General features: G+C 36.6%; 2 protein-coding genes across 2 annotated transcripts in view; one reads left to right on the top strand and one right to left on the bottom strand.

The window, feature by feature from the left end:
- Nucleotides 1-294: 294 nt before the first annotated feature.
- On the bottom strand, nt 295-9,916 carry rassf9 (Ras association domain family member 9). The gene is made up of 2 exons (XM_073850745.1): nt 9,779-9,916; nt 295-4,134 (listed from the first exon to the last, which is right to left on the bottom strand). Exons 1-2 carry the CDS (start codon nt 9,823-9,825, stop codon nt 2,865-2,867), a joined length of 1,317 nt encoding a protein of 438 aa, XP_073706846.1. The 5' UTR covers nt 9,826-9,916; the 3' UTR covers nt 295-2,864.
- A 1,470-nt stretch (nt 9,917-11,386) lies between these two features.
- nts (neurotensin) overlaps nt 11,387-13,905 on the top strand; it is a 3,588-nt gene continuing 1,069 nt past the window's right edge. The window contains exons 1-3 of the mRNA XM_073849943.1: nt 11,387-11,661; nt 12,261-12,322; nt 13,421-13,651. Of these exons, the coding sequence (XP_073706044.1) occupies nt 11,571-11,661; nt 12,261-12,322; nt 13,421-13,651 (384 nt within the window). The 5' untranslated portion in view covers nt 11,387-11,570. The remainder of the gene's footprint in view (nt 11,662-12,260; nt 12,323-13,420; nt 13,652-13,905) is intronic.

Genomic DNA, 13,905 nt, shown 5'->3' with positions numbered 1-13,905 from the left:
GTAAAACACTACTGCTTGTTTTTGTTTGACATGTTAAAAGTACATTGATTTCGTTTTAACCGAGACAACTTATATTAAATTAGCTAGTAAGGATGGGTTTGTGTACAACATTATCTTACGCACAGAAACAGTACCCTTTAATACATGACATTAGAGCTTTCAGCATGTAATTATGAGATTAAAAACAAAAGAACGTCGAGTTGCTGTCAAGTGAGCAATTCTTCGGTTTCAGTAATCCTGTTAAACCCACACAGTTTCTTCTGAACAATGACAAAAAAGTACAGTGAGTCAGTCTAAAAGAGATCCTAAAATTAGTTTATTTGCTTTCTGGTACAAGTTCAAAACTTATTGGTATGTATGAGAGAAACATCAACAAACAAGTCGAAAAAAGCCTATCCATGAAATGTCAAGGCAAACTGATAAGATAATGTGACTCTTGTTTTTGAAGACTCAAGCATGCAGCTGACATTATTTTGTCTCAAGATGATCCAATCACTTGTTGGATCAAAAAAAGTACATCATGTGTTTATTAAATGTAAAAAGTTAAGCAAGACGGGTTCTTTGATCTAGTGACACGATGGCCTTGCAAGCCTTTAGTCCATTCCTCATCCCTTTTTATGCCACTTCACTCATATGTGAGGATGCACAAGTCTTCGTAATTGAAAGTTCAACATGGGGGAGCTGTCCTGACACAATCTAAAAGGACTGTTTACAAGAATTGGCCGGTGTAATTGTTAGTGCTGGAAATACTACCGCAGCAGTAGCGAGAGATAAAAGTCAGTAATTGCCGTTTTCACAGAGGAAATTACGGCCACGAGAGTCCTGGCAGCTCTCGGGCTCCTCCTGAACCGACAGCAGAGGTAAACAAGTCACGACGCTGACAGTGGAGACATTAAAGAGCCTTCGGACTTTGTATTGCCAACACCCTGCAGGGGGTGCTGTGTGGGATCAGAGCCAATGAAGGGGAATTTGGTTATTATCTCAGCGCGAAGCCGGCACTCTGAAGAAGCCAATGAAGCAAGGCTTCATTAACACCCTCTGAATATCAAGGCCTGCTGCATAATGCAGTTTTTAAAACCCATTTGTTTTGCATTACAAAATGGAGCCTTCTTTAAAATCCCATTTGTTATGAGTCACGCTGAATGACAACGGCGAAACACGTTGTTACCCTTCAGGAACTTGGCATTAAAGACCCTGCATTAATTCAATGAAGCAATGAGACCGCAGTCTAATAGGACTGCTAAGTCTCCGCTGTTCGCAGGTTTTAAAGAAAGGATGAGGCAATTACTTGAAGCAAAGGGCTTGAATTTCTCTTTACTGGCACTGACTGAAGAAATCTGCAAAGGTTTTCCCATTAGAATTCAAATATTCCTTACTTGTGTTTGTATTAGCGGCAGAATGGATTCTTTCACCGAGTGCTGTCTCAACCCACTTTAGCTGTGAAGGGAACATGAGTCACAGTCTACAAACTACAGTTGATAACACATCTTACATCGCAGAAGCACTGAGGGAAATTGCTATGCTAAAAGATGGCATTCCAAGCTGCAAATGAATTTGAGTTTAAATCATATAAGATAAAAAAATAATAATTTATGCATATGTGATAACTTTTATCTCTATATTTTAGAATGTGTGCAGTCACCTGTTCATACTGTACATTTAAAGAAAGAAACAGGTTAAAGAGTAAAGCTTACAAAGTCTATAGTTTGTTTTAATATAAAACAATTTTATGTTCTTTCATCTCATATCATATAGCTATAAACATTTTATTCTGCAGCTGATATTTACAGAGTACATTAAAATATTTTAATTCATTTAATATATTTCTTTTCTTAAAAAATCTTTAAAAATTACTTAACTTTATATTTAGGTGAACAAAAATATTTCAAATTGTGAAAATATGGGCTTAATAAATATCAGCAGGATTTAAAATAAACAAAATCAGAGGGGTAATTTTAATTTTTTTATGAAATCTATAATTAAATATTTTTTCAGCTTATTGATAATTTGTTTTAGTTAATTTTCATAATTAAATTAGACTTTAAGTGCATATAAATTCTAATAAAGAGAAAAAACATAAGATGATAAACATAAATTCACACAGTTCATTTATGCATCAATATGGACTACAAAACCAGTCATAAGGTTTTTTTTTTTTTTTAATTGACGTATGGTTTGTTAGGATAGGACAATATTTGGCTGAGATACAATTTGAAAATCTGGAATCTGAGGGTGCAAAATCAAAATATTGAGAAAATTGCCTTTAAAGTTGTCCAAATGAAGTTCTTAGCAATGCATATTACTAATCAAAAAGTAAGTTTTGATATATTTACGGTAGGAAATTTATAAAATATTTTCATGGAACAAGATCTTTACTTAATATCCTTTACTTAAAATAATTTTTGCCATAAGAGAAAATCGATAATTTTGACCCATACAAAGTATGGTTGGCTATTGCTACAAATATACCCGTGCTACTTAAGACTGGTTTTGTGGTCCAAGATCACATTTATGCATTAATATCTATATGGTATAACTGTAACAGCACAATAGATGTTAAAGAAAACAATTCTGTCATCATTTACACCCTCTCATATTGCTCCAAAACCGTACACCTTTCTTTCTTCTGAAAGACAAAAGAAGACATTTGAGAAATGTCTCAGCGTTTTTGTCCATACAGTGGAAATCAATGGTGACCCAACCTGTTTGTTTGCAAACATCCTTCAAAATATCTTTTGTGATTCATTGACAAGTAAATGATGATAATTGTAATTTTTGGGTGGAATATCCCATTTAAACTGTGTGTTTCCTTGTTGGAGTCATTAAATACAATGTCTTATAAACACAGTTGTTTAGTTTAGACTTTAAACATCAGTATCCAGAGGAGGCGACCTGTCCACACAGGGAGACAGCGAGTCCTGACTGTGAGTAGAACTTATTCCAGTGTCCGAGTCTGTGTCTGTCGCATCTGTAGGGGAGCATGTCAGTCTGACCTTGCCTGTTGTCTGTTGAGAGACCGTGGCCCTGATCTGGCTCTTCAGAGATACAGGGCTAGACTGGTCCTGACAGGCCCCCAACTCAAGTGCACTGAGTTGGGCAACCAGATGCTGGTATTCTTGATTCTGGGACTGCAGGGCTGTTTTGTTCCGCTGCAGTTCCTTCTCGATTTCCTGTGTTTGTGCATGGAGGGAAAGCCCAGCTCTCATGCTTGACTGAAGTTCATTGCGTAAGCTTTCCAGCTGTAGGAGATCTGAGGAAGACAACGAGAGTTTAGGTTCCTGCTCTAGTTCTGGACTTGTAGCAGCTGCTGCTCCTTTCAAGTCCTCTAAATCTGAAGTCCAGTTTCTCAGCTCTAGGTCAATATCTCGAGAGAGCTGATTAATAAGTTCTTGGTGCCTGGAAACATGTAGTTCTAGTTGTTCGAGTCCATCACTGGTGTATAGATACTCCTGAAGCTGGTTGTCAAGTTGGGACAACGTCTGGCCATCATCACTCTCGGTGATGCTGGAGCGAGGTGTGGGGCTGTTCGTCAGCTGTTTCTCTGCATGTTCAATCTCCAAGTCAAAATCACGCATTTGGTGAATCTGCTGCCTGATAGTCTGATCCTGTGTGATGATCAACTGCACCAGCTTACTGATCTCTTCTGATCCCTCTGATGTTTCAGATTTCTGGATCTTCTCCAATTTACGGAAAGCCTTCTTCACCATGCGCTTCTGCTTCTCCGTAGATACAGTCTTGGCGTACTGTGCAGGTCCTTGCTCCCATCTTTTGGATCTCGCTCCGCGAGACTTTGAGGCTCTTTTGGCTCCTTTGGATGAAGGCACAAAATCACTGATCTTCATGAAGACAAACTGTATGAAAGGTCTCTCGTCACCCCAAGCATTCCACAGTCTGAGAATTCGCGTGAGAGGCGGCAGTGCTCTCTCAAAGCCTTTCCACCGTTCCAGGATGCAGAAGTCTTTAGGTTCCCCATGTAATAGCCTCTTACTCTCTGGTAAAGTCTGGTGGTCCTCCAGTAAAGCCTTGACTACATCTGCACAGGTTGTGTGCTTGGTCACGCCGCAGACTACTTTTTCTTCTCGACACACAAGCACCTGAATTTCCTTGCCTGGTGTTTCCTCTACAGCCTTAGACCTGGTAAAGAAATATAACAAGTGTGTATTATAAACAACGACAATCACAAATGTAATATCCCTATTTTACACAATGAAGGTTTAGTTCACCCAAAAATGAAAATTGTGTCAATAGTTAGTCACCCTCATGTCGTTCCAAAACCATAAGACCTTTGTTTATCTTCGGAACACAAATTAAGATATTTTGATGAATTCCAAGAGCTTTCTGACCCTGCATAGACAACAACACAACTAAAACGCTCAAACAGCCCAGAAGGGTAGTAAGGATAATAGCCGTGTTTCCATCCACCCATTAAAAAAAAAAAAAAAAAAAAAAAACACGCTGGATCCACCTCCGAAGGCAGTGACCACATTCATTTTGTTTCATCTGCTTGCTCTGAGGTGCAAGTAATATGAAAAGTATTACATTCAGTGGCTTCTCCTACTTTTCTTAGTGATATTTAGTGCCAACGATTTTGTTCTCTTTGGCTCGTTGGATGAAAACAGTGCTTTATTCACAAATGTTTTATGCGATATTCCAATTTTGTGCACAAGTTAAATTTGCATCTTTGGATAGAAACATAGCTATTGTTAAACTAGTCAATGTGACATTAGTGGTTCAACTGTAATGTTATAAAGCTACAAAAATACTTTTTGTAAGCAAAGAAAAAAAAAAAAAAAAATAATAATAATGACTTAATCCAACTATTTCTTTCATGCGTTGTGATACTCGTGAATGCAGAGAAATTGAAGAATTGAAGAAATTGTTGAATAAAGTCGTTATTTTAGATTTCTTTGATCACAAAAAGTTTTCTTGTAGCTTCATAAAATTTAAGTTGAACCACTGATGTCACATGGACTATTTTAATGATGTCCTTACTACCTTTCTGGGCTGTTTGTACATTTTAGTTGCGTTGCTGTCTATGCAGCATAAATATCTTAATTTGTTACGCAGATGAACAAATGCCTTGCAAGTTTGGAATAACATGAGGGTGAGTAATTAAATGACAATTTAAATTTTTAGGTGAACACTAAGTATTACAAAATGGATAACAGTTACGTAAACTAGAGTGGCATAAAGCTCACAAGCTGTATATCTATGATTCAAGAGTCATTTTACAGTCATAATTGTACTTGACACTAGCTGCTGATGACAGATTCACATCCATAGCTCAGATTTTAAATGGCACACTAAATGGCTGACATGATTCAGATGAGCAGAAGGCTGCATGACAAGCGTATCATAGCCTCAATTATCCAAAATGGTTGTTTCATAATTTTTCACTCTGTTCAGGTCATAACATCAGGTATGACTAATCATCTTATAGTTCAGAACTGTGGAGGCTAATTAAAAATTATGAAAAGCTAAAAGCTTTTACATTTTTTAAATGTAAAATTTACACAGCCCAGGTAATGTTTGATTGCTGACGTTTTGCAAAAGGTGACGAAAATACAAGTGGTACATTTTGTCTTGATGAATGACCTCAGAAGAATGCAATATATATGCAAGAATGCAGGCGGTTAAGTTAATATTTAGAAGACCCGGTTTCTACTCTACACAAAAGTAAATAGTTGAGCTATTCACATAGACAAACTATCCTTAAATATTCTGTATTCTATAGGGCTACATGCCTTTATCTTAAACTGAAAGTAACTAAATGCAAGATTGCTATTTGTTGAATGTTGCATGGACAATACAATCTGTATTGTTACAAGCGCTATATAAATAAAGATATAAGATCCTGGACCACAAAACCAGTCGCACAGGTATATTGCTAGCAATAGCCAAAGGTATAGGTCAAACTTATCAATATTTCTTTTATGCCAAAAATCATTAGGATATTAAGTTAAGATCATGTTCCATTAAGATATTTTGTGAATTTCCTACCGTAAATACACTACCAGTCAAAAGTTTAGACACACTTCCCCATCAAAGAGAATGGGGAAGTGTGTCCAAACTTTTAACTGGTAGTGTATATCAAAACGTAATTTTTTTATTAGTAATATCAATGGCTAAGAACTTCATTTGGACCAATATTAAGGGCAATTTTCCCAATATTTAGATTTTGTTTGCACCCTCAGATTCCAGATTTTCCAGATTATCTCGGCCAAATATTGTCCTATCCTAACAAAGCTTATGTATTCAGCTTTCAGGTGATGTATAAATCTCAGTTTCAAAAAACTGACCCTAATGACTGGTTTTGTGGTCCAGGGACACATGTAACTTACTGCATACAATGCTATTTTTAACAGTTAATCTCATACAGACACCTGTGCTAGTAATTCCACATGACATCATCGACATGACATCAGAACAGAAGGTTACAACCCTGGCATTTACATAATAAGCAAGTAAAAGTATACAGCAGCTTGTCCGCACATGTTAGACACTTTACACTGAAACAGACAATATGCTACCATACAATACAAGCATTCACACTCAGCTGGTTAACAATGTGCTTGACATGAAATGCCAGAATAATCTACACTGGGGGAATTCAATATTGTTTTCGTAAAACGGTCTATTTTATTTAGTCTTCCAAAATTGTCATGAGTACAGGAAACAAATGAGGGGGAATGGAAGCACCTGTGTTTGTCTTGTGGGAAAATCAATGGTGACCAGCAGCATCCTGTTACATACATCCTGCCACCAAGTTCATGTATTGTGAGGCAATGGAAAATAATGAATTCCATTTCATGGAGATATTGCAAACGAATAGAGTAAAGCACAACAGCGAACATGTACATGCATAAAACAAAAGCCTGGTTTGAAATGTAGATTAGATGTATCTGTTGTGCCCTAACAATCACAACACCAGAGAACCACTGAAGGTGAAAAGAACAGAACACTCTGCTTCTCAACTCACAGAGCAAACACAAACACACATGTGACCAACAGACTCGATCCTTGTACTACAGAGAACACGCTGTATCTTTCTACAGACTCAACACAGTGACTGGACAAGGAACATCATCTCCCGATCTCAGTCTATCAAGGTTTATTAGGCTGTACAAAATTATGCTTGGGAAATTAAACATTGATTTAACAAAGATGAGCAGATCATTCAGTGCCATATCTCATTATCAAAATTCATTACCTTTATATTAATACAAGCAGTCAAAGTCTAGATAGTGATTAAATAATAAATCCCATTGCAGCAGATGTAAAATTTGTGAAGGTGTAAGTTAAAAGCAGATGTGAAATCATATTACAGTGTATTGCCTGTGTCAAACAATTCATTAACAGGTATCTGAGAGATTTTAGTGAGCACATGTGAAGTGGAACGAGACAAAAGTGAAGGGAGGAATGCATAAGTGAAACGTTCACATCTATAATGTAAAAAATTAAGATGACAGTATTTCAATACTATTTCAGTCTTTTTTTGTAATTATTAACTGCGAAATTTACTAGCAATTTCTTTTATCTTATAGTCAGTAAAATAGAAGCAGGGATAGAAACAATGTGAGCCTTACGTAAAAAGCATGAGAGATCTTTTTTTGTTGATTTCCAGATAAATCTTACTTCTCAGCATCACTGAGAAGACAAAACATCTCCACTGCATGTTTAGGTGAAGAAGTTTGCCTCAATGGCTTTAGCAAAGCAAAGTATAGGTTAAAAAATTGTAATGCTGCTCTAGAAGGTTCTTATTTAACCTTCAACAGAGTGACATTATGTTTGGTGCACTAAAAAACCCATACAATTACGGCAGTTGAGGTAGTTTAGTCGAGTGTAATAACCCCCTCCAGGTTAAACTGCCGCTGTCAAAACAAACACCTTTGTATATTCACAAAAAAAGCAAGCCTATGGATTAAAGCCTGTATAAATCAACAGGCCTACTCTGCATGGACCACATTAAATAAAGCAGACATAGAGTTAGATTACCTTTGATTAGATTTCACTCTGAACATTTGGGATAATTACAGTTGGCTTGTGCTTTAAAGGTGATTTTACAGCATCATAAAACTATAATGTCCCCTCAGAGAGTCTCAAGTTTAAAAAGACTGGTAAAGACAACTAAAATGTCTTGCTGTGAATCAAATTGTCTGGATGAATTCATGCTTACTTGGTGATATTTTGGCATTAACCCTGATGCAAACTAATGTGGGATAGCCAACCAACAAAGAATCCTTTTTAATCCGCCCACAACAAACTCTATTGAATAATTAACCATTTAGACAAGCCTACGTGGAAACACTGAGACATCAAAAGTAAACCAAAGCACTTAAACTGCAAAGTCAATTATGCTGTTGATGACATGAACCTTAAAGAGGGCAAACTTTTTAAAAAGTAATTCATAGGCTCAACTGAAGTTCATCTCACACACCCTAATTTCTATATACCTGTCGTCATCATTTTGAAGCCACTTGAGTTTAGCTACCTATCAAGTACAGTATATTTAATATCTTCTAAACTAAAACTAATAATGTTTAAATAATGATAATATACTTAAGTTGTCAGGTACTGTCATGTTGATACTTGCAGTGATCTCGCAATTATGGTTGCTATGGTTACCTGCTTATGCAAATTTTTGTTTGTGAGTTTACACATTGAGCACATTTGTGACCATGAACCACAAAACCAAAACACTGCATGGGTCAAAATGATGGACTTTTCTTTTATGCCAAAAATCATTAGGACATTAAGTAAAGATCATGTTCCATGAAGATATTTTGTAAATTTCCCACCACAGATATATCAAAACATAGTTTGATTAGTAATATGCATTGCTAAGAACAACTTTGGACATTTTATCAATCATTTGGACAACTTTAAAGGTGATTTTCTCAATATTTACACTTTTTTCCCTTAGATTCCATATTTTCAAATAGTAGCTTATTTATTCAGCTTTCAGATGATGTACAAATCTCAATTTCCAAAAATTGACCCCTTATGACTGGTTCTGTGGTTCAGGGTCGCATTTTACTTACTTAATATATCTTATGTTATTGTTTAAAAAGCATAAATACTTGTAATTTAAAATAGGTTTTTCTTGAATCTCGTTTTGAGGGTTCAAGCCTTATTAATAAATGGAGTCTATTCCTTATACCTCACTCACAAAATCCTTAAGGCTACTTGTTATTCAAACATCTTAAAAATTACAAATCTCCAAGTAAGTTCGGACAAAAATAACGCTACATATACAAACTTTCACAATAATAATTGTAATACAAGACATAAAGTAAATAAATAGGTCAATGACACTACAACAGCCCTTTCAGTAATTTCATTAAGCTCAGACTCGGACGCACCGTCACGCACATCCGTCGTCATGCAGGAATTAATATTTAGGAAAAAAATGACTCATTTTGGAGACATTCATTTTGCGTTACTTAACGCCAGCTACCAGCATCCAGAGAGGCACCAGTGCAAGCAAAACAGCATTAAGTGTAACTCGACTCTCTGCGACCATGCAGCGAAACACTTGAATGAGAGCAAGTGCTGTTGTTACAGTGACGAGCGTTTACAGCCCATAACAATAACTGTACGAGTTTAATCACGCACGTTTCTAAGAAATAAAATAGCTTCATGTAATGGTTTCTCACAATTTCTACATTTTATATGTGTTTCGAACTTTCAACTAAATGTATATTTTACATTCCATTAAATGTCTGTGGAAAGACAGCGCAAACTTAAATGAAATGGATGGTGTGACTGTAAATCATACCTGTTTTTCAAACGCGCCTTCAGAAAGTTTTTCCCAAAAGGAGCCATTGCGCGTCAATATGATCCCCAGGTCAGATCCGAGACATCGTGTAACAGAACGGAGCGCCTAAACCTAATCAAGAAAGTGCCACTGAAGTGCTGGCCGTGGAAAAAGTTGGACAACTTGCGAACTTCAAAGTAAGAGGAGTTTCAAGCTGGGGCCGGCCCACTTCACACGGAGGGAGGCGACAAAACTCGCCTGTCGGAGAACCGTGTGAAGCTGAGGGCTGTGATAGCATCTCTGCCCTGTTTTGGAGAACGGGGAGTGTTGTTACACATTTTGTTTCAGCGTCTGTAGCTCAGTGGTTTTTCTACGCTACGTGTCACTGATATAATGTTCACACATTTACCTGCAACACAAACAACATGTCAAAATTAGCTCACTCACTGTTTAAATTAATTACAAACTGTTAAAGAGTTGTACAAATATTCGAATATTCTACATTTTAATTTGTATTTTTTTATTATTGTGGCAAATATCCACTGTTTTGTCCTAGTAAGAGCGGGCACGGCCATTTGTAAATTTTATGGGTCAAGCCATTTAACCCTTAAACAGCTCAAAGTGATATTGCAAATTAGTGTGTTATACCATATTATTTTGAAGTATTATCTTAATTATGAACAAGGTTTGTAGTGCAAACAGTTTTACCATTTACTGCACATTGTTATTCTTATTATTTTTCTATAGCGGCTAATGAACCAAAAGTCTCACCTGTCTTCAGAAGACAAATTAAGGTATTTTAGATTAAATCTGAGACCTTTCTGACACTGCATAGACAGCAACACAACTGAAACATTCAAACAGCTAAGAAAGGTAGTAAAGACATTGTTAAAACAGTCCATGTGACATCTCTGGTTTAAATTTAATTTGATAAATCTACGAGAATACTTTTTGAGCACAAAGAAAACAAAACTAGTTCTTAATACTGTTTAATAATTCTACTTTGACTTGGCTATCATGTATCTACAGTATATACAAGATTTGTTTTTGCAAGCAATCAAAAGTAAAAGCTGTTTCATTACAAACTGTACCGAAAGAATCGTTCAAGGTTAAACATCACACATTGGAATCTCAAAACAGTTTACATTTTATCTTAGCACAGTATGAGCAATCTATAACAATGGAAAGTATGACGGACAATAAGAATTAGGTGAATTCTCAAAGTGGTAATTCTCACAGACTGTCAATATCAATGAGTTCAGATGAAGGCATTGCGCATCCTCTCCAACTTTCATCATCACGCTTCCAAGAACTAATCACAATTTCACCTCTCCGCCCCCCTCCCCCTTCCTCCACTAGAATGAAGAGAGGAACATCAAATGAGCATTTATGAAAGTTTTGACGTCAACAATCAAAGTGGTTTCTGAGGTGTTTGCTGATGTCATCATGACACAGGACAAGGGGGCATGGAGGGAGGGAGGGAGGGAGGGATGGAAAGCGAGAGAGATATGAAGAGATGGATACGGGAGGGGTAGGAACGATAGTGCGCTCCTCTGACATCATAGAGGCTCTTATATACCGGGTGGAATGGAGCCCACCATTCCTCACTCCACTTCTGAGAAAGCCAAGAGAAGACACAGCGAACAGGTTGGATAAGAAACCTAGAAGACAGCATCGTGACTTCTGCAGGACCATTTGCTGCGGTTTTCTCTCTCTGCCTCTGTAACTCTCTTACAACTTCTCTCTAGTACTCTTCCAGCCGTTTTCTCACCATTTTATGACCTTTAACCCTATGGACTTGGGCCCAGCTTGAATGTGCAGAAACAGTGGGACTACTAAGAAAATGCAGATGCAGCTGACCTCCGTTATGTTCCTTTTTTTATTGTGTAATGGACTGTGTTCAGGTAAGTGCACTTTTATCAATTTATACCTTCTTCTCAAAAAATTACCACTCAAAATGACAGATCTTTGCAAGTTAAAATGTTATGATGATGATCTTTGATTGCTAATATTCACATACTATGTCTTTTATTGTCTTACTTAGTTTTACTCTAATGATCAGTATTTCCAGTAGTAGCATGCATTATTAAATTTTATTATGCGATGAATAAAGATAAAACTTAAAAATACAACTTAAATGGATAAAATCAAACATTAAAATTTGACAAATGTCCCTTGATTTTGTCTACATTTGAACAATTTAATAGTTTAATATAGTATATGGCATGATCACAATTTCCATTTACTCAATGCTCTAAATGCCTTATAGACATAAAGCTCATACATTTAAACATGGTGCTGGGCTATCCTATGGTTCTACCCATTTTGGAATGTATGAATAATAATATGAAATATAGAGCCATTTCACATTTTCTTTAAGTCTTATTGAATTGAAACAGACTCACTGCTTGCAGACTAAAAGGGTTCTCTGTACTTTGATGTGTATATGCTCAGCCCTACCCTTGAAACATGTCAACACTGTGTGTTTTCTCCCTCTTTATAGATATAGACCAGGGAAAAAGGGCAATAGAGGAAGAGGTACTGAGAAGTCTCCTCACTTCAAAGGTACATTCTTGCTTTTAAAACAGTCTTGCTTTTAAAACACCTGTTGAGTGCGAGCTAACAGAGGCAATACTGGCCTTATAAGGGGCCTTAATATAGATATGCCCTTTGACTGTGGGGCAGCTGAATTTTAAATAAAAGTCATGGTTATTTTATGCTTTCAGGATCTGAGAATACAGCATGGTACAGAAAAAGTCTATTATCTTCATGAATGCCATGGTGTACCACGGACCACAAATGTGGATGCTAACTGATGTTAAATGCAATACAAAATTGCACGTTTGTAAACTATTGATTGAAAAACAAATGCTTCCAATCAAGCAGCAAATCAAAAACAGTGTATTCAAAAAGCAAAATGGATGCTTTTACGCTCTATTGGTGGACCAAATGATTTCTCATTGCTTGAAATGATGCTCAGCTGCCTCATTCATTGAGCAATATTCTGCACTGCATTAACATCCATTATCTATTGTCAGTTCATCTGACTCTTATCCATTATTAATAGAGAATTGTGTAGCATCATGGTGTTTGTAATATTCTTTAGATTTTTAGGAACCCTGAGCACACTTTCTGCTTTCCTTATAGATATCCTCTGCAGGTTTAATTAATAATTATAGCTTTAAATACTGACATTAAATATAATGTCTTCAAGGCTAATGCTTTTAAAATGTCAGCTGGCCAAGTGTAATTAAATGTAGTGAAATAGTTACTTTAATAGCAGACAGCCTGCAGGTCTCATACAGGTGACATTTTCCTCTGTTATTTAATAATAAAAAAATCAGTTTGAATTACTAAGATTATTTGCACTTATTTTTAATATCAAACGTATGAGCTCAAAGTTGATTGTGTTAGTGTAATATAAGACTATAAGACAAACTTACAGCCAACAGGTTGTAAACAGATTTCAGATATCACACCAGGCCATGATCTTGTTAGATTCATCCAGTGAAGGGCAATAAAAACACTAGAGAAATCTCAAAATGCGCTTATCCAGTATTGGCACCCTGTGGACTGAGAATATAGTAAATAGATACAAATAAAGCTGAGAGTGAGAGAGAGTCATTGTAAGTAAACATTTTTGCTCTCTCACCGTGTGTGCAGGTAAAGCAGAGCAAGCACATCGCCCCCCTGTGGCAGCTGCCGCTTCAGGATGTCTGCAGGATGATGAACAGTCTCGGGGAGTCCTGGCAGGAGGCCTGGGGCAGCAAGGAGGAGCAGGAGGATGGGGAGGTTCAGGCTGACTATGAGCAGAGGGTCTCGGGTACCTTCGCCCAAATGCTTGAGGAAATGCATGACCTTCAGAACCTCTGCAGGGTCCTGCAGCCTAGAGAGGTGAGAGACGACAAACATAAGCATTTCTTTTTTTGGTAAATTTATATTCATTCTTCAGTCACTTTCTGATTTGCGTTATATGTAAAATATAGGGTGGTTCATAAATAACTGATGCAGATTTATGTAAAAAAGAAGCATGAAATTAAACACTTTGGAATACCATATTTAAAAGAAATGCTGCCAAATTGATTACAACACAAGTCAAAATAATTACATAAAGAGGGCAAATGGTTTATGAACATTTTAATGCTTGT

Source organism: Garra rufa, chromosome 11, assembly GCF_049309525.1.
Source record: "Garra rufa chromosome 11, GarRuf1.0, whole genome shotgun sequence".
In the NCBI taxonomy this organism is placed as follows: domain Eukaryota; kingdom Metazoa; phylum Chordata; class Actinopteri; order Cypriniformes; family Cyprinidae; genus Garra; species Garra rufa.
This window is presented reverse-complemented; position numbering and strand designations above follow the sequence as displayed.